We start from the raw sequence: 18,971 nt of genomic DNA on the forward strand, positions 1-18,971 counted from the left end.
ATCTAAAACAAATAAATAATCTAAGATTATATTTAGAAAATCTTTGTGCGTATGCATGACTACAGCAGTACATCAGGATACCTTTTTTTAATAGAAAAATTTAATGTTTTCACTTCTTGAATACAAGCACCCTGAAATAACCGCTCATAATACTGATATTTTTACTTACAACAGTGAAGAGTCTAATTACAGTATTCCAGATATCTTAAACTTAATATTTCTGTGACTTATTTCTCAAAAAAATATTAGTGTATGAGAAATGACCTTACACAATCACTGTAAGATAGTGGATTAGAATTGCATTTTCAAAGCTTGTGAAATGGGTAGTGGAATTTCTTTGCCTGTCATGAGTTATATGTTTGTTTTATCTTAGGATGTAACTTCTGACAGTGGTAATCCATGGAGACTGATTATTTTAAAGTAAATACGGGCTGGCAATCTAATTCACTGCAAATGCAAGGAGGTTCTTCTGGTCCCTTACAATTTGCAATTTCGATGCAATGCATTTTTATTTTTTTTTTCCTTGTCCATATTTAGGTGGCCTCATTCTTTTTTATTGGGCTGATGTCTATGATGATTCCACTGTGCAATGTCTTTGGAGCTCTCGTTGCTGTCTGTCTCTTCATGGGCCTGTTTGATGGGTGCTTCATTTGCATTATGGCTCCTATTGCCTTTGAGCTCGTTGGGGCTCAGGATGTCTCCCAGGCCATCGGATTTCTGCTTGGGCTCATGTCAGTGCCTATGACAGTCGGTCCACCCATTGCAGGTGAGTGCAGGCAGAGTTTGTAGCTGTAAATGTGTTTCTATGTTTGCATGACTTTTTGGCCATGTTTCCCATTGCTTCATCATGTGCAGACCTTTGACATCGGAAGTTTTCTCTTTGTGTGCTTGAGAAGATACAGGAAACTTACCTGCTGCTCATGGGTTATTAATTTACTGCACTCTCCAAAGTTTGCTCAGTCTTTTTCATTCTTATGCAGGTGTAAAACATTCCTCAAAAGGAAAGATAGATAGGTTTCCAGTTGGATTTAGGACCTGACATTTTCCATTTTGAACAAGTACAGAGGGCCTCCAAATTAAAATCTGAAAATTAGCTGATGTTAAAACCATTGTGAGGATAAAGGCTCCAGTCACTTAAATTGCTCCTCATAAGCAGGAATGGTGGCTTTATTCATCCTTTGGTGGGAGACTGACAAAGTACAGGTTTTGAAGATGAAAACTTGGACATTCTTGGGAGGTAGAAATAGCTAAAGCTGTATTCTTCACCACTGATGATTTTCAGTGGTAATTTACGCCGCGGTTTGGTGTGTGCTACTGAAAGGTACTTCATAAGATGCAGCATTATAAAGGACAAAATTTTAATGCTAGAACAGCACAGACTAGGTACTTCCTGATCTGCTTCCTACTGTCACAGCTATTAATACTTAAATAGAATTTGACTAATGGGAGGAATTTGGAGAGAGCAATTAGAGTGAATTATTGGAAAACACACTTTTTAATAAGAGGCCATGAGGAATGAAATATGTGAACTATATCTAGAATTAGAAGAATGGGCATATTGCTCAAAGGCAACTGTGACCAAAAGGAGGGAGAATTTCTCTAAGTCATGGCAAGATACAGGTGCTGGAGAAGTTCAAAAGAGCATCTTTCAAATAGGAAAGATGGTGCATGTTTTTAGTGGATGGTAATTCAGTAATTTTTAATTGCTCAAGTGATGACATACTGAGTTCATTACTGCTCCAAGTCAACTCTGGAATACTTTTCTGCCTCCATGTAAGCCTCTGTTTGGCCATCAGGTTCGAGTGGTTATAATCTGTGTTAGCTCTCGGGTTTCTGAACCCAAAGCCATGACCTGTTTTTGTAGGTTCCTGAGGCCCCTTTATTTCTGAGTGGTAACTTTCTGCCTTTCCAGGTTTGCTGCGGGATAAGCTTGGCACCTACGATGTGGCATTTTACCTGGCTGGAGTCCCTCCCCTCATTGGAGGAGCTATTTTGTGTTTCATCCCCTGGGTCCATGAACGGCAGAAGTTGAAAGCGAGAGCAAAACCTGTTGATGGAGAAACTACTGAGAAAATGCTGGAAAATGAAAGCACTTTGGTGTCGGACACGACAGAAAAGCCAGTTAAAGAACTGGATTCTGGCTTTTGATGCCTTTTTCTTTTCCCTGCACCATCCTGACCTCCTCTTACTGAAGCTTAGATTTCTACTTTTTGGCTGAAGATATTATATGATACTGAAGTGTTGAACTATTGCTCAAATTGCAGAACTGCTACAAGAATCTTTTATACCATTGAACGTTTTTGACAAGTCTTTGATTTCAAGCCACATTTTCAAGATATTTGAAGTTTTGTAGCTTTAGTGTGTATGTGCGTAGTGATTCTGTGTGTGAAGAGAATATTTTTCTAATCCATCAGAACTGATTTCTGGAAATGTGAAAGTTGTTTTTCCATCACTGACCCAGGATTCTTCAATGTTGTCTATGATCCATCCTCTGCAGGCAGACCCCTGGGTGTTTATACTGGAATAATGTAGTAGCTCTTACGACTGATCTGTTTTTTTTGAAGTTTATCGTGCTGTTTACAGTCTTTTATAATTCTCTATCATGAACACAAATATGCATCCTTTTGCTGAAATGATTGTTTCATTGGAAAGCTAAATTATTATACAACTGTTGAAACACTCACTTGTGTTTGCATTCACCCTTCACAGTAGCCCAAAGAACATTAAGGATGGCATTTTTGATGGGCTCAGGTTTTGAATATGTGCAAACCAAGCTCCAAGTGCAAACACATTCAGAAGTTAAGCTGCTGAATAATAGATTATTATTATTATTATTATTATTATTATTATTTGGTGAAGGCAATACCCTTAAGATGTATGTGTATAAAATTTTTTTTCAGCCAAACCTCAGAGTAGTGGATAGTTTTGAAACTATACTGACTAATTATTTGGAGCAGTATTGTGAATTAGACTAAATTTCAAGTTATTCTGTTGTACTTGTTAGGATTTCTCTTTTTTTGTTTGTAAAACCAAGACAGCTTTAAAGGATACATTCTAAGTGCAATACCAAGTATTTTTAATGTGGAAATATACACAAGGTATTAAAACAACATTCAGCAATTAAAGATTTTTGCACTAAGTGAACATGCAGGTTTATTACAAGTCTTTATAGCTGTGCTCAATTTCCTGTAGGGTATATGGCTCCATATTTTTTTCAAATATAAAGAAATGTCTTTGCATGTCCTTTTTCTTGCTTAACATCCTAAACAAATGGCCCCACTGCTTATGTATTCTTAGGTATTATGCACTGTCTGTCAAGCCTAGTAACTTCTTTTTCTGAAAAATGTTTAAAAGCATAAAACTTTGAGATGAAAACACTGCTTTTCAGTTTATCATAAAACACTTCTAAGCACATTGCTTATCTGTGGATATGGTTCAGCAATCACTGGAATAGTTAATCATTTTTTATTTCAGGTCCATTTAATACTAATAATTTTCTTACCTCATTTAAAACTGTCATAGCAAAGAGTAAACTAAATGTTATCTGGACAAAATGTTTATTTAAGTGCTTTTTTAATTAGTAATTGTTCTTTACATAAACCATGGAGGCATACTGTTGGTTTGTTTTGTTTTTGTTTTTTTTTTAATGATAACCTTTATTATCTTTTCTATTTTCATTCTTCTTTTTCCAGTGTTGTAGTAAATTGCTCATTTAAAAAACCCATATAAGACAGCAATACTATTGCATTTAATGTTTACATCTAGCAACTGACAGAAGTTCTTTAAATATAATCATGCAAAGCATTCTAATTATAGTAGACCAAAGCTCAGGCTTTTTTTTTTTTTTTTTAATGGCAGAATTTCAATCCCTACTGTGCATGACTGAAAGAATTGGGTATTAAAATGTTAGAGAGACCTATGTGGAGGGACTTGGAGGTGGCAGGGAAAAAAGCCAGTCTGGAAAACTGAGGTCACTTCAGGTTCATGGGACTTGTGCTTTGGCCCATTGTAAGTACTTCTAAAAATGTCATTAAAATATGCATAGTAGTGTTAATTAAAATTACTGCCTTCATTACAAAAGTGATGCTGACAGCCAATCTGTCTGGAGTGTTGCTGTAGGACGTGATAGTATTATTTTCCACTCAGGCAATGCAGGTGTTGTTGGCTAAGTGTGGTAAAAGACTCTTGTTTCCTGTTGCTCTGTTATGAAAAAACTAGTGTTCATCATTGATCTTGCTTTTCATGTGTTTTTAGCCCTGAGTTTTATACCAAAAACAAAGCTGCTGCTTTTTTTATCACTGGTGCAATTTGAAATGGTTGTGGCTAGGTATCTTGGTGTAATTATGGTATCTTTCCAACTTGCTGCTCTGCATCTCTAAATAATCTGGGATAGTATATACAATAATTGTTATAAAGATTTATAAATGACATGGAAATGGTATATCAATAATATAGATGAATTATTGCCATGCTGCTTAAAAAAATAAAAATCCAAACTCTCATATTTGCAAAAAAATTATAAAAATCCCTAAACCAACAAACCAAAAAACTGCAAAAACCATGACCTCCATGAGGAGGGTACAATGACTAATTTAGGGGTGATTTCTATGGTAAAACCAGCTAGTGAGTGGGATGTTGGATGAGAGGGAAGCAGAGTTTAGGGGGAAGGAAGCTCTGCTGGTGTGATGGTGTTGGAATAACAAACCCGTTTCTGATGCAGTACTTGTTTTGCAACTATGCTAAAATTGGAAAGGCTTTTCAGAGAAGATGAAGTAAATTACTGCTTAAGAAGTCTATTTGCATTTTTTCTGTTAGCTTATGTCTGTGGGGGAAATGCCCAGTAGCAAATGCTCTTTTCTGGACAAAAGCATGAGGAGTTTGTTTCCTAAAGTGCTAGGTAAGATGAAAAACAAGCTCAGATTGTTTGTGCTGAGGGTGACCCACCACTGAGATGTATTGAGGTACTACACTCTGTATCCCTGAGTTTTTAAAAATGAGGTTAGATGACTCTATTAAAAAAAATCCCCAAACAAAACATGAAAAACCCTACACAAATAGCAACTATTTAGTAAATTTATTTAAAAAAACATTTAATATTGTAGAAGTGGAGAAAAGGACTGAATATTCAATTTTATTTTAACTGAATGAAAGCAAATAAGATTTTGTAACAATTTGTTTTTAGGTGTGAAACCTGTTCATGGGAAAGCTGCTGAAATCCTGTTTTGATGACCCAAATCATGCCAACCTTAATCTTGTTGGGGGTAGATTCTAAAATTAAAATAGTAGCTTAATTCAAAAAGAACAGTAAATCACTCTGATGTATCCCTCTCTTGAGAACAGTTCATAGAGTACTTTCCATAGACATTCTGTTTGTAGGATACAAGAACAGTAATCATCTTTTCATTGAATGTTCTCAGGGCTGATCTTCAGAAGAAAATGAGTAGAAAGAGGTTCACTTAAAATGGCCGTGTGGAATTTCCAGTCCTACGTGATGCTGTCATTTAATACATCAGATCTTGATTGCTATTAAGAGTGTGTGTGTGTCTATAAATACAATGTATTTTGACCAGGGCATGGGCAAACATTCTGCACCTTGCTAGAGGAGGAGTAGGTCTGAAATGTGAGAGTTGGCTGAGGAAAATTGATCTCTTTCTCCATGTGCCTCCCTGTTGACAAGCACAGCTCCAGTAGAGCTCCAGCCAGCCAGTGAGTTTCTAGTCATGTAAACTTTGGCATATGTGCAGTGTGCCTTCTAGTCTCTCTCTCTATCTTTGGTCAACAGCTGTAATGTTTTGGAAGTGCATATGGTAAGATTAGAGTGATTTTATACTAAAATGTTTGCTAATATTGACAACACTGACATGTTTAAGTATCTTTATAGACATCATATTTTGTATGTTGTTTTTGATATTTTGAAGGGTACACATTTTGCTAGCCTTAACTCCAGTCTTTCAAGTTCTGCTTTGTTAGAACGGTAAGAAATGAATGTTTAATGTTGTTCTTCGTGGTGCTAAAGTAACTGTGATCAGTCTCAAATTATTCAGAATAAAGATGGTAGTTCTTAAGTGCCCCATTTGTTACTGCATGCATAATTTTTAGTCTTATTCTTGTGTAAAACTTGTTATTTTGCAATGTAGTTCTGTTGTATTCTGATAATAATTGAATCAAGTGTGCAGACTTTCGTATAAAAGTCTTTACAGCTTTTATTGCCACTGTGGTCTGACTGAAATGTCCTCATTACATTTGCTCCTACATTAATATGTGGTGCAACCCATTTCGTTCTGATTGCACTGACAACCCATTTTAAGACTAATTATTTAAAAACCTAAGCTACTGAGATGCTTGATTCTGAAAAAAATTATCTTCTCTATTTTCCATTCTGGGGCTTAATATCAAACTTGCAGGAGCAGTTACAGTCACAAAAGGAAAATTGAGGGAGGGAGGGCAGGAAACTGGTAAAATAAGCTTGAGTGGTGTTTTGAAAGAATTCTGATTTTCCTTCATGAACTGCCAGTGTAATTCAGTGGGGCCTTTGATCATTTACTGGCCTGATACCAATTTCCCTTTGACTTACCTGGGTGGTATGAAGCATGAAATGTTTCCTCATTGACAGCTTCAGTAAGTCCCAGGAATTAATTCACCTTTCCTTTGTGGTAGGGCCAAATATTTATTTTCTTTAATAAATGTATTGGATGATATGGGTGAAATATTCCCTTTTTACCTGGCGTTATTCTCTACGCTACTTGTAGTTCAAATTAGAATTTGAAAAAGATGCCCAAAACCTTTTTATAAGTGCCTGGTTGCTGTTGCCATTTATACGCACTCAATGTACAAAGCTTCTTTGTAAGTGTGTAAAACAACAGTGAGGAGAAGCCTGGGAAAGGCATTTCAAATACTGCTGTACCTTTTACAACTTGCTTTTATAACAAGGCAAAATACTAACCTCTAGAAACATGGTTTGACTCGTGTGTGACTACTATTATTTTATAGTTGAAATGATTTTATCTGGAATTGTCTCCACCGCTGGACGTATGAACAGAAGCTCAGCAGTGTTCTGCAGATAGCTCATGGTTCAAACTCTGCACTCTTGCCAAGGTAGGAACGTGGGATCGATCAGACTGAAATATTATCTGGCACTGCTACTTGTAGCAAGCAGGTACTTTTTTTTTAATGCTTCAGTGGCCCAGGCTACCCTGAACAGGAAGGTACTTGCAACACGCTTGCCAGTGCCAGGAGACAGGGCATGGGCTGCTCACCGTCCATGCACTGTTATATCCCAGCATCTGCTTGTTAGGAACAACTCGCAAAACAAAGCGGTGCAGTTTGGAGTTACCTTTTGAGTTGTTTGTGATGCTTAAACTTCCCAAGCGCGGTGAAACTCAGAGCCTTTTTTACAGCGAGCAGCGCCTCAGTGCCAGACGGGGAGCACGCCCTGAGACCTGTCGCAGTCTGTGAGCTGCTCTACGAGAGTGGCAGAAATTTTAGGCAGTAGTTTTAATACTTCAAACTTTTAATACCAGGCATGTGTAAATACCTGTCTTTAGCAGACCCGGCAGCTCGCTCTCTCCCTCGAGCAGCTTTATCAGCGTGACATAACGCAGTCATTGTGAAAGACGAAGACCTTTTATGATCGGTTGTTTGAAAGGTCGAGTGCAGTTCGAGTGATAATACAGATTAAAAAGAAATAAACTAATAAATGCAGGTTTATAAGGGCATTTCCTCGGGCACTGTGGCACAGGCCTGCAGCGGTGTGGAGTGCCAGCTGCCCCGGGAATGTCGCTCCCCAGCGCCGAGCCCCGCTCCCAGGAGGAGTCCCCGGCGGGGCAGGAAGCGCCGGTGTCGCCCCCCGGCCCCGAGCCCGCCGCTCCTCCCGCCGCTGCCGGCGCCGTGCGCGGGGCGGGGCCGGCGGGGCCGCGCTCCCCGGGCCCGGAGCGGCGCTCGGAGCCGGCGGCGGGAGCCATGGCCGAGGCCGAGCGGGAGCTGCGCGTCCGCTTCATCGAACCGGAGGAGGCCGAGGCGGAGGCGGGGGCGGCCGGCGGCGGATGGCGCTGCGGGAGAGGCGCGGACGGGGCCGCGCTGCGCTGGTGCATCACCGGGGCGCTCTGCGCCTCCTTCCTGGGGCTGGTGAGTGAACGAGTGAGCGAGGGCGGCCCCGGCGCTGCGGGGACCCTTCCCCGGGACGGGCGAGGTGACCCCGCACTCTGCCCTGCAGGGGCTGAGCATCGCGGTGCTGGGTCCCACCTTCCCCAACCTGGCCGCCAATGTCGGCAAGAACGTCAGCGACATGTACTACATCTTCGTGGGCCGCTCCCTGGGCTTCCTAGGCGGGTCGGTGGTCGGCGGGGTGCTCTTCGACTGCATGAACGCCGCTCTGCTGCTCGGTGAGTGCTGCCCCGCCGGACGCTGTCCGGGGCTACTTGGGCTTCTCCGCAGGGAGATGTGTCGCCTTTACGGGGCGGTGCCGAGCCCCGGGCACGGGCGGGTCGCGGGCTGTGGTGTGTTCCCCCAGATCCCCGCGGCTGTGCTGCTCGCTGTCGCCGAGTTCCGCCCTGCCTGGCTGCTGCCCCCGCGTGTGCCGGGCCCCGCTGCTCCGCGATGGCGCTGCCGAGAGCCCGGGCCCGCCGGGCACATCCGCAGCCGGAACTGGGATTGGACTGACAAAACCTGCCTGGATTGGCCAAACGCTGCCTTTGGTGGGCACTGAAAAGCACAACTGGGTTTTTCTTGGTTTGCATCGAGTAATGTGCACAGCGTCGGTGCTCTTGGAACGTAACAGGCTCCTGTAGCGACACTACAAGGCGTGGAACAGGCAGCTGTGTTTGGGCTGCCGTGTGTGCGGCAGGAACCTCCAGCAGTCACGCTGAGGCGCATTTCCGTGGGGGAGCTTCCCCTTCCCTTACTCAACACTCATCAGCCACGATCATCTTCGTGTGCTGGATGGAAGCCTGTGGCTTTTGACTGGAGGGCCGTAGACAAATTTCAACTTATTTAGAGCGGAGAACATTAATTGCTGTCTGTAATGGTGGAAACATTTAAACTGTGTGAACCACAGCTGCTGATTTTACAGTTTTCTGGACTTGTGGAAACTTGTTCCTGTAGGAGCACAGGACCGGCTTTGTCCAGGCGGAGCGAGGCTGCTCAGCCACCAGCGTGCCAGGAGCCACACTTAACATCCAGAAAGGAGCGGCTCCTTTTTAGGCTTGTGCTAATGTCTCATTCCCTCAGAGATTCTCGGAACACAATAGTGGAAGCCCTGTCTTTTTTACTTTCAAGTGCCTTTGTGCTCTAAATTGGGGATTAAAATGTATACCAGCGCTTGCTCTTCTCCTTAGTTGAGGGAACTGTGGCTCCCTTAAGGACAGTGCTATAATCTTATGGTCAGTTCAGATAAGATCCCTTTTCCTGTTGCTGGTGATTGCAGTTTGGAGTGGGTTTTCTTTAACCTCCTTGTGCAGCTGACAAAGTCAGATTTTGCTTTCTGTGATGGAATCAGTGTACACACCTATAGAAATGCGTGTTAACTTTAAATAGTTTGTTTTTTTTCTGAGGATAGCTGTCTGTCAACAATGCTTGGGAAATGATGGATCTCCTGATCCTTTTCAGTTTGGTAGTGCTTATGGCAAGACCACAATTTGAACTACTGAACTTCTCTTTTTTATCATCTGAGGGCCGCTTGTAAAAGATTTTGGCTCCCGTCTTTCAGCTGCTGGAACTCTATAGAGAAAAACTGTATACAGAGGAAAAATTGGAAGCATCATCTGTGTTTGTCAAGGAAATTTTAAAGTGCTAATCGTGAGGCATGGAGCTGAAGTGGTGAGGCTGTTGAGAACTGAGCCCATGCTGAGAAGTTATTTGTCAGGTCTGAGTGGGGCACCTGGGGAGCTGTACTTAATATTCCCCATCTCTAGTGTTTTCTTCATGCAGCTCAGCATGCACACCTTCAAAAGTGTTTTGAGGCATGTATTGTAAGTATCTTGCTAGGACTTTAAGAATCTGGACATAGTTGCTGGGGTTTTTTTGGAATGAACCTAAATTTTTAATTACATTAGCCTCCACTGATGTTTTAAGTATCTGCTGCATCTATGATCATGTATTGATTTGAAAAACAATAGAGACAGCTGAACTGGTACAAGCTTTCTAAGAACCTAATATTGTTTGTTCAAGATATTAATTGCAGGTGGTTTTATTATGGAGGCAATTATAAGCATAGAATTGAACTGCTGAACTTCCTCCCAAATGGTAATGAAAGCAACTTCCATCTGCTAAAAATATTTTTTGAAATGGCATGTTGTAAGTGTAGCCAGTAATGGCAAACCTAATACAGTTAATGAATTGCTGCTCAATTTACTTATGAGAATTTTTGTAGTTCTGTCTAAAACTCCAGAAACCCCTTGGAACATGTCCCTCATGTAGGAACAGAATATAAATAAAAGTCAGCATCATGGAGATCACTTGGTGGACAAGGTACAATTACTTTATAGGATTTTTAAGAGCTTAGTTATTTGGGTTCTTTTAAAAATGGAGCCAAATGAAATGTGCTGTTCTCAGAGGACAGGCTCGACATTGTTCAAACCTGTGTTTTACTGGTTTCACGGTGAAGTCACATTTCTAAATCAGAAGACTTAGTGTCCTAGCAGGAGCTGCTGCTCTCTTTGCTTTAGCCAAAGAAATTTGTCATGCAGGGTTTATATCCAGATGAAATTCCTCTTTTCTTTTCCAAATGAAAAATGATCTGTTGAACTTCCTACCTGCTACTGCTAACCATGGATTGAGATATTTACATTGCATCACTTACTGGGATTATCTGTAACTTTAATAATAATGAATCTATTTGTATTTCTTGGTCTGTGTTATTTGAATGGAAACTGTAGTATGTGAGTTTCTTGTTTTGTTTTTTAACCTTTTCAGCCCTCTCCATGCTTGGAACAACGGCTGGTCTCTATGTGATACCCTGGTGTAAGGAATCTCTGCTATTAACAGTCTTGATGTCAGTCATTGGAGGTTCCATGGGAATTCTGGACACGGGTAAGGGACCCTGTGGTCTGACAGTTCTTGCACCAAAACAGTTGGAAACTTCAAGCACACCAAAACAGTTGCTGGGTTTTCTTGTGATACGTCTTGAATTATAAGAGGGGAGTTGTTTTACCTGGCTGTGATTCTTGGATTTATCTGGTCCTGAGGCTTCCAGTGTTTGTGTGTGTGTGACAGGCCTTCCTTTAGGGGTTGGGGTATCTCTTGCTTCCTGGAGAAGATCAATTTGCATTTCAGTGGGCCATTACAGGCATAAAGGAAGTGCCCTGTGGTCTTTAGGCAATGCTTTCTTTAAATTACTCATTTACTGGAAGCTGGTCAGGATATGGTTCTTTAGCATTAGCTGGGCCTAAGCTAGTCCTGAGCGAAGCCTTGGTGTTTGAGAGTCTTACAGCTGCTGTTTGCAGAGTTGCTCACCTGCAGCTGGCTCAGCAGCAGCTGGGGGGTCACAGCACCATGGAGCCCATTTTCCTGAATTAAGGGATATTTGCCACCTTTGGCCAGCCATGCTTAGGTGGCTGGGAATACAAATTTGTTCTGTCCCCCAGATTCTGTAAGTCTGTGGCATGTGCATACTGCAAATGGCCTGGGCAAAACCCCCCCAAACTCAGCACTTTTGCTGGAAAGCTGTTCAAACCCAGCTTCTTAGCAGAGGCTTGTTATTGGAGGAAAAAGATCTCAGGAGTTTTTTCCAACCTAAATGATTCTATGATCCTGAGATGTGTTGGTGAAGTTGCAGAGCACGTCCAGGCGTGCTCAGAAAGATCAGTTGTACCGGAGGTATGAAAAATGAACTCCCACAGAAATGTGTGCCCTGGGCACAGCTTAGACACAGTGGGTTAGGGAGGGCTGGCTTAGCAGGCAGTTTGCATCAGGAGGCAAGGCCACAGCAAAGGGTTTGGGCTTTTTGGCACAGCTGGGAAAGGCTGGCATACTTGCACGTGGAGATAAGGAAATGCCCAGAAGTACATCAGTTAGCAGAGTGTTCTGGCACTGCTGTAGCATATGGTGGTGAAGTGACAGCAGGCAGCCACTCCTGGCACCTCTCCAGCCATGTCCCAGCAGCGTGTGCTGACTCTGCTGCCCCACTGCAGGAGCCTGGGGATGCTTGCTAACCAGCATGGTGCTACTGGAGCTGGTTGATCACCTTCAGGGCTGGGTTATACCTGACAAAGAGCTGACTCATGGGTTAGCTCAGCCATCCAAACAGCTCTGGAAGCATCCCAGCCAGGGCCTGGCCACGGTGGCTCAGCTGGTTTGCCACACAGAGGAATGATGGCTGCACGTGTGAGCTGCCTGCCTTCATTCTGTGGGGTTTGAGGGGGCTCTGCTAAGATGCAAAAAGAGCACGGCACAGGATCCAGTAGTGAAGAGAAGGTTTTGCATGGCACAGGTCGTGTTAAATAAACTGAGTGCAGAGCTGTATTTGCTGCCTCTGGTAAGATTGTTGTACGTGGCATTTGGTTTAAAAATTCTTTGTATGGGAAAATCTTGTCAGCCAATAAATAAAAATACCTTCAGTGGGTGTACTACTTGGATCAGACCTCAGAGACAGGGAGACTTCCCATGCTGAGCAGGAGTAGCAGAAGAAACTCACAACAAGTAAAGCAAAGCTGAATTGATTTGGTAGAGTGCTGCGTGACAAGGGCTGCTGTACTGCAGCACAGGAATTTGATTACTGTTTTGTTTTTCTGCATTCTTCTGAGGGACTACTTCAAAACACCTCTCTGAGATCTCATTTCCTACCATTATTGTTGATCTGACGGTGTTGTAGTTTAGTGTTTGCAGTGCTAATGATGTAAACCCTTCTGTTTCTGGAAAGTCATTTGAACACAGTGGGGCAGGCCCAGCCCATCAGAAGCAAGTGAATTGTTATTTTTCCTGGGTATTGTTTAATGACATCTCTGATTCTTAGCATTGGGCATTGTTGCTTTTGATACTTAGAGAAATGAGAAGCAGTTAAATTTCCCTTTTCAAAAAGGCTGAAAAATGCTGCAAATTGTCAAGTAGGGTAAGTAGAACCATAGGGTCCCTAGGTTGGAAAATGTCATTGGGTCCCCAGCACTGCTGAGTACAGCCCTAAACCATGTCCCTAACGTAACACCCACGTGTCTTTTAAATACCTCCAGGGATGGTGACTTAACCTCTTCCTTGGGCAGCCTGTTCCAATGCTTGACAACCTGTTTGCATGAAAAAATTTTTCCTAATACCCCATCTAAACCTTCCCTGGCACAGTTATGTCTGTCCATTGCTGCTGGATTAAGCCACTGTGTGATTCTTGGTTTTGCCTGCTGTGAATATCCTCCTAAAGCTCAAGTAATCACATGGATTTAAGGCAGAATTTCAGTTAATTGCTGGTTTTGCACATTGTATTTGCTAAATCGGGTGTTATTGTACATTGAATTAGTAATATAGGTTATGGTTTGTTTGGGTTTTTTTTCCTTTTCTTTTAAACAATATCTGATCTTAGACTAAAATGAATCTTTCTCTCTCTGATCTGCAGGTGCCAATGTACTGACACTGAATACCTGGGGATCAGAGTCTGGGCCACACTTGCAGGCTTTGCACTTCAGTTTTGCTGCTGGTGCATTTCTGGCTCCGATCCTGGCTAAAATGGCCTTAGGGGGTTCTCAATCTGAAGAACTTGCAGGGGCTGAAAAGACAAACCAGTCTGTCCTGAAGTCTGTGCCAACAGCATCAGCTGCATTAACTACACCAGCACCGAAAGACCATCACGATGGAGATTTTCTGTGGTCCTATATTATCATAGGGACCTATATTCTCTTCACTTCCATCTTCCTTTTTGCTTTGTATTCAAAGAGCAGCTCAGCTAGAGACAAATCAAAAGCTACTGCGCAGAGGGGCAGGCTTGCCAAATACCACTGGCCTCTAGTCGGCCTCCTGTTCGTATTCTTCTTGTTCTACGTGGGAGCAGAGGTCACTTACGGCTCTTACGTATTTACTTATGCAATGGTCTTCGCCGAGATGACGGAAGGTGAAGCAGCCGCGTTGAATTCTGTCTTCTGGGGCGCATTTGCCTTGTGCAGAGGAGCGGCGATATTCGGTGCCGCCTTCCTGTCCCCTGCCACCATGATCGTGATGAGCCTCGTGTGCTCTGCTGCCTCCTCGTCAGCCCTGGCCTTCCTGGCGCACTACCGAGCCCTGCTGTGGGTGGGAGCCGCCGTGTACGGAGCGTCCATGGCCACCGTCTTCCCCAGCGGCATTTCCTGGATAGAGCAGTACACGGTGGTGGAAGGGAAGACGGCTTCTCTGTTCGTGGTGGGCGGGGCGCTGGGCGAGATGTGCATTCCTGCCGTGGTGGGCTATCTCCAGGGCAGGTTCCACCACATCCCTGTCGTCACTTACGCCGCCTTTGCCACCTCCATTATGACGGTCCTGCTCTTCCCCGTGATGTACAAACTGGCCAACGCTCCCCAGGAGAGCGACGTGAAGGAAGTGAGTGACAGCGAGACCCGGAAAGCTTTGTTGACAAACTCGAGGCTTGCTGAGGACGAGGAGGACGAGGAGGATGTGAGAGAGTGGAACGACGCAGACTTTGAGGTAATAGAAATGAATGACAAGCCCAAAGACTCTCTGACACACACCTCCTGTAGGATATCAGGGGACTCTCCAGCTGAAGTCTCTCTCCAGCCCCATCTGGACGATGTACTGGGCAATCCTCCAGTGATTGCTGGTGGCTCCCCTGGGAGACAGGATGGGAATGTTGACTGGGAGAAGAGTGAATAGAGTCAAAGCTGACTTTTTTTTTAATGGAAATGCAATCGAATTGTTGCTGTTGTCAAGTGGTTCAGGAATCCTGTCACGGTGGTGCAGAGCTCAGTGTGTTCATTTGCCCAGCCCTTTCTCCTCTTTAGTTTTCAGCCTGCAGGGATGTGTCTTGGAGTAGGAAGGACCTCAGTGATGTGAATGGGTCAACATGATAAATGTTTGGCTGTGCCAAAACTGTTAAAACATAAGAGACCTTTTCTAAATGTGAGACATGCATCCAAGGAGGAGATGCTGTAATAACAGGGAAAGAAGGGGACTGCTTAGACTAAGTTTTTTGAGGTGGGTGAAAGGTGCAGGTCTGAGGTGCTTTGTCCAAATGGTTTTGTGAGAGGGGAGAGAGATTTGTTATTGGTAATGCTGAACTTTCTTACCTTGTGAAGGAGGAATGTTTCTACTGCATTTGAAAGTTGTGTGTGATCAGTTAAAATTTCTGGTGATGCCCAGCAGCTGTAAATTGAAAACCTTTTGGCAAACTAGGAATTTTTGATTCTAAGGCAAAGACAAGAAAAAACGAAATTATTTCTTGGGAGTGAAACCATGTCTTTGGGTCATTTAAAAGCACTTCATGAAAAAGTGCACAAAATGGTCATTGTCTATCTGCTCAAATGCGTAACTCCAACCAATGAAACGGTGCCAACAAATATAAATAATCTAAAGTATTTGTGATTTTAATTATGGCACTACCACTGAAGTAAAAAAATGTACGCACAAGATGATAAAATTGTTGTAATCTTTGAATGGTTTGGGTTGGAAGGGACCTTTAAAGATCATCCAGTTCCAGCCTGCTGCCATGGCAGGGACACCTTCCACTGGAACAGGTTGCTCAGAACTCCATCCAGACTGACCTTGAAAGCTTCCAGGGATGGGGTACCCACAACTTCTCAGGGCAACCTGTTTGAGTGCCTCACCACCCTCACAGGAAACATTTTTTTTCCTGATATCTAATCTAAACCTACTCTCTTTCAGTTTGAAGCCATTCCCCCTTGTCCCATCACTACATGCTCTTGTAAAAAGTCCCACTCTGTCTTTCTTGCTGGCTCTCTTCAGGTAAAAGAGATTACTTAATATATGGTATTTTCAAGCCAGTTGTTTAAATTAAGGTTATAGCAACTTCTCTGGCTTCCTGTGCCAAGACTTTAACAGGGTAATGTGTTACAATGAAGATTTGAGAATGAGAAGGAATTATCAATGAGACAATCCTTTCCAGTATGACTACTTGCCCCAGGCTAGTTGGATTGGTGACATTTGGGTTTTATTTCTTTGGGGGATGACATGGAGATGGACTCTCCCTAGTGGTAAAGCCGTGGTTTGTATGTGTGGGTTCATTGCTGCTAAGCAGGAAGGTGGTGTGAATACTCCTGTGTGAGTAATTTCAGGTGCTGCCATACCAGGGAGCCCTTCCAGTAAGAGAAAAAAAAAGAGAAAAAAAAAGAAAAAAAAAAGAAAAGAAAAAAAAAAAAGTAGCAGCAAATGGCAAAATCTGTCTCTGAACAGTAATCTTGCCATTTGTCAGCTTGGAACTCCAAATCAGTTAAGTTTTTTTTAAGTCTGTGTGATCAGAATGTACTCTTTTTGGGGGTTTTTAACTTTGCACTTTTATTAGTATATTTCTTGCTACAGTGTTTCATTTAGTAACAAAAGGGCTCTAAGTGTAACGTAGCACAGAATCTTAGATGTTCCCTGGATTTACAGGTCTGCTTTTGTTCTCTCTCTTGTCCTCCAAGTGTGCAACCTAGGCTTGCATGGCTCTTTCCTTTCTTCTGAGAAGTTAATGAGAAGCCAGAACCAACCTGTAGTGGAAGTTCTTCTGTTAAAACCTTGCCATGTTGCAGGGCCTCCCTCTCCCTCTGCTGCTGGCACTTAAATGTCACCGTGTTTTTGATGGATTCCTTCTGCGGCATCTTTTTCCAGTGCAACGCATCAATGTGCACTTTGAAATGAAGCCTTGTTTCACTCGTGGACAAGGGTTCTGTTTGCTTAAGGCAGTGATAAAGGCTCGTAAACACCAGGCGCAGTCCTGGCCCGGGCACAGTGTCAGCAGTGAGTCCTGTGTGCTTAGCTGCTGTGAGGTGGAAGCACAGAGCGTGGCAGGCACAGAGAGTGGGTGGAATGAGGGCAGCTGGAGCCTGCAATTCACCTTTTCTCCTCTTCCCATCGCTCCTCCTGCACGCTGCTCCCTGTGTGTGGAAAGTAGGGGGTGTCAGCTGAGGGTGAGGACAAATCCCAGTGGTGGAGGGGGAGGGAGAAGGTGCAGGACATCCAGTGAAAGATATGGAAATGGTTCTGTGGCAGCTCCCTGCTGGAGCTGCGATCCCTCGGCTTCCTCTGTGTTGATGTCACTATAAAAAAGTTTCCCAGTACCCGAGATCGTGTTGCCAGAAGAAAATGATTCAAAGAAAGATACTGGGCAACCAGGAAGATTCTAAACTCCTCCAGTTCATATGCTAATTTTTGATGAAATTCCAGATCGGAATGTCCTACACATAAGACTGTTCTCAGGGATAGTTTACATGGATAGTTTACTTTCTCTCGTTTGCATAATTAAGTATTAAAAAACCCCAGAAAATTAAATCAAAGCTGCATTGGGAAATATGCTGCAATCTTTCAGAAGCTTAGCTACTGCATATACACGCACACTATTTGTGTTTCTGACCAGTGTCTTCCCAGCAAATGTAAAAATATTGCACAAAACAAAGTTGGGCTTTTTTTAACTGCCTGTATTAACTCCTGGTAACTTCAATTCATCCCCATTTCCTCCTTAAAAAGCAGAAGGTCTGTGTACTAGGAATGCAGGAACAAGCTGGAATGCCAAGGTAAGAGCAGCCTTTTCTCACAAATAAAGGATCCAAAAAGCAGTGGCTGTAAGACAGTGAAAGCTGAAGAATTATCTATGTAGAATAACTTTCCACTGATGTGTGAAGACCTGCCTAAATTTAAAGTCATCTTAGTGAGGACTCAGAGCCTTCAGTGTCTTAGTTCTGGTCTTAAGCTTGAACTAGGACAGATGGACAGAAAGTGTTCTCCTTACCCCCTAACCAGCCTGCTTTTAATAGCAGGGGCCGGGCCGCCCTTGACTTAAAATTAAATGTTTGAAGCAATTTAAGCTTAAAACAAGATCTAGGACATTTCCAAGGATGAGTTCAGCTCATACCAGTTCTAGGCATCCTCAGTGGTCAAGGCTTAGCTCCTGCTCTTGGATTTTGGTGTTCCTCAAGGCTTGTTTTCAGACAATGAATGTTAGTTGTCACATGTTTAAATTTCCTTTCAAAGTAAATTGCTTCCTGGCATGTACGGCTGAAGTGAAGATCTATTTACAGGACAGATCTGTTTTAAGTTACAGGTCCTCCAGAAAACTCAAGTACTTTGATATTAGGGGTTGAAATTACTTGAAGTAACTGTGTAACATCACTATTGCCCTGCTTATGCTAGCAAAACCATCCCTCTGTTGAGGACAAGAACTTATAATCCACGGTACCTGAATTTGGTAGGAATCCTATTTTTGTCCACAAACCCAGGAACAGTTTGAAGGTGATTGCTCTGCTCCAGTGTGAAAGGTAACCTCTTGCAGCTAAGTGTCATTTAATACTTTATTTATCCTGAGGCACTGCCAAGTGCCGGACTGTACTGCAAGCACTCACTCCTGGCATTTGCACTTTTTTCTGTACATGACCAGTGCTTGAGTGCAAGACCAGGCAAAGTTTCATGCCTTGATGTTTTGGGGTTTTTTTTAAGTTACTTTGCATATAAGTGCATCACAATCTGTGGATGTTCTATTATATATGTAACAGTTTCTATTCTGCTTGGTGGTGTGGGTTTTACGTTGTACTGAGTAATGTGACATTTAATAGATTGACTTGTGTCTTGACTGTAATAAATTCTTATCTGGAGAAGGCACTCAGGTTCCTTAATGTAAATAAAGTTTTGTTCTATTTTTCAAACCTCCTCTCTCCTTTTAAATTTAAAACTCTGTCCTTTTTCGGCTAATGGAAAACAGGATATGTTTCTCTTCTGGTTTGGGGAAAGCTTCCAAGAACTGCTGCTGATGTTTTAGATCCCAAATTTTAAGCTGGATTCTTAACTTTGAATTGAGCCGTCTTGTTTGTACATTATTGTGTGTGCCAGAGAAAGGAAACAAATTGAGGGTAAATATT

The 18,971-nt window shown here is 42.8% G+C and overlaps 2 protein-coding genes across 2 annotated transcripts in view; both read left to right on the forward strand.

Moving 5' to 3' along the window:
- The window catches only part of SLC16A10 (solute carrier family 16 member 10), a 63,785-nt gene extending 60,166 nt beyond the window's left edge, over positions 1-3,619 (forward strand). Inside the window, exons 5-6 of the mRNA XM_063389822.1 lie at positions 538-766; positions 1,913-3,619. Coding sequence (XP_063245892.1) covers positions 538-766; positions 1,913-2,148 — 465 coding nt within the window. The 3' untranslated portion in view covers positions 2,149-3,619. The remainder of the gene's footprint in view (positions 1-537; positions 767-1,912) is intronic.
- Positions 3,620-7,625: 4,006 nt separating this feature from the next.
- On the forward strand, positions 7,626-18,758 carry MFSD4B (major facilitator superfamily domain containing 4B). Its single transcript, XM_063389821.1, has 4 exons — positions 7,626-8,124; positions 8,213-8,381; positions 10,909-11,025; positions 13,535-18,758. Exons 1-4 carry the CDS (start codon positions 7,774-7,776, stop codon positions 14,776-14,778), a joined length of 1,881 nt encoding a protein of 626 aa, XP_063245891.1. The 5' UTR covers positions 7,626-7,773; the 3' UTR covers positions 14,779-18,758.
- The last annotated feature ends 213 nt before the right edge of the window (positions 18,759-18,971 follow it).

Source organism: Prinia subflava, chromosome 2 (assembly GCF_021018805.1).
Source record: "Prinia subflava isolate CZ2003 ecotype Zambia chromosome 2, Cam_Psub_1.2, whole genome shotgun sequence".
Lineage (NCBI taxonomy): Eukaryota > Metazoa > Chordata > Aves > Passeriformes > Cisticolidae > Prinia > Prinia subflava.

Bases quoted from the DNA above. Each gene is read 5' to 3' on its own strand.
- MFSD4B (XM_063389821.1), top strand. From the start codon at position 7,774: ATGTCGCTCCCCAGCGCCGAGCCCCGCTCCCAGGAGGAGTCCCCGGCG. The intron at 8,125-8,212 runs GTGAGTGAACGA...TCTGCCCTGCAG, and splicing joins GCGCCTCCTTCCTGGGGCTG to GGGCTGAGCATCGCGGTGCT. The intron at 8,382-10,908 runs GTGAGTGCTGCC...TAACCTTTTCAG, and splicing joins GAACGCCGCTCTGCTGCTCG to CCCTCTCCATGCTTGGAACA.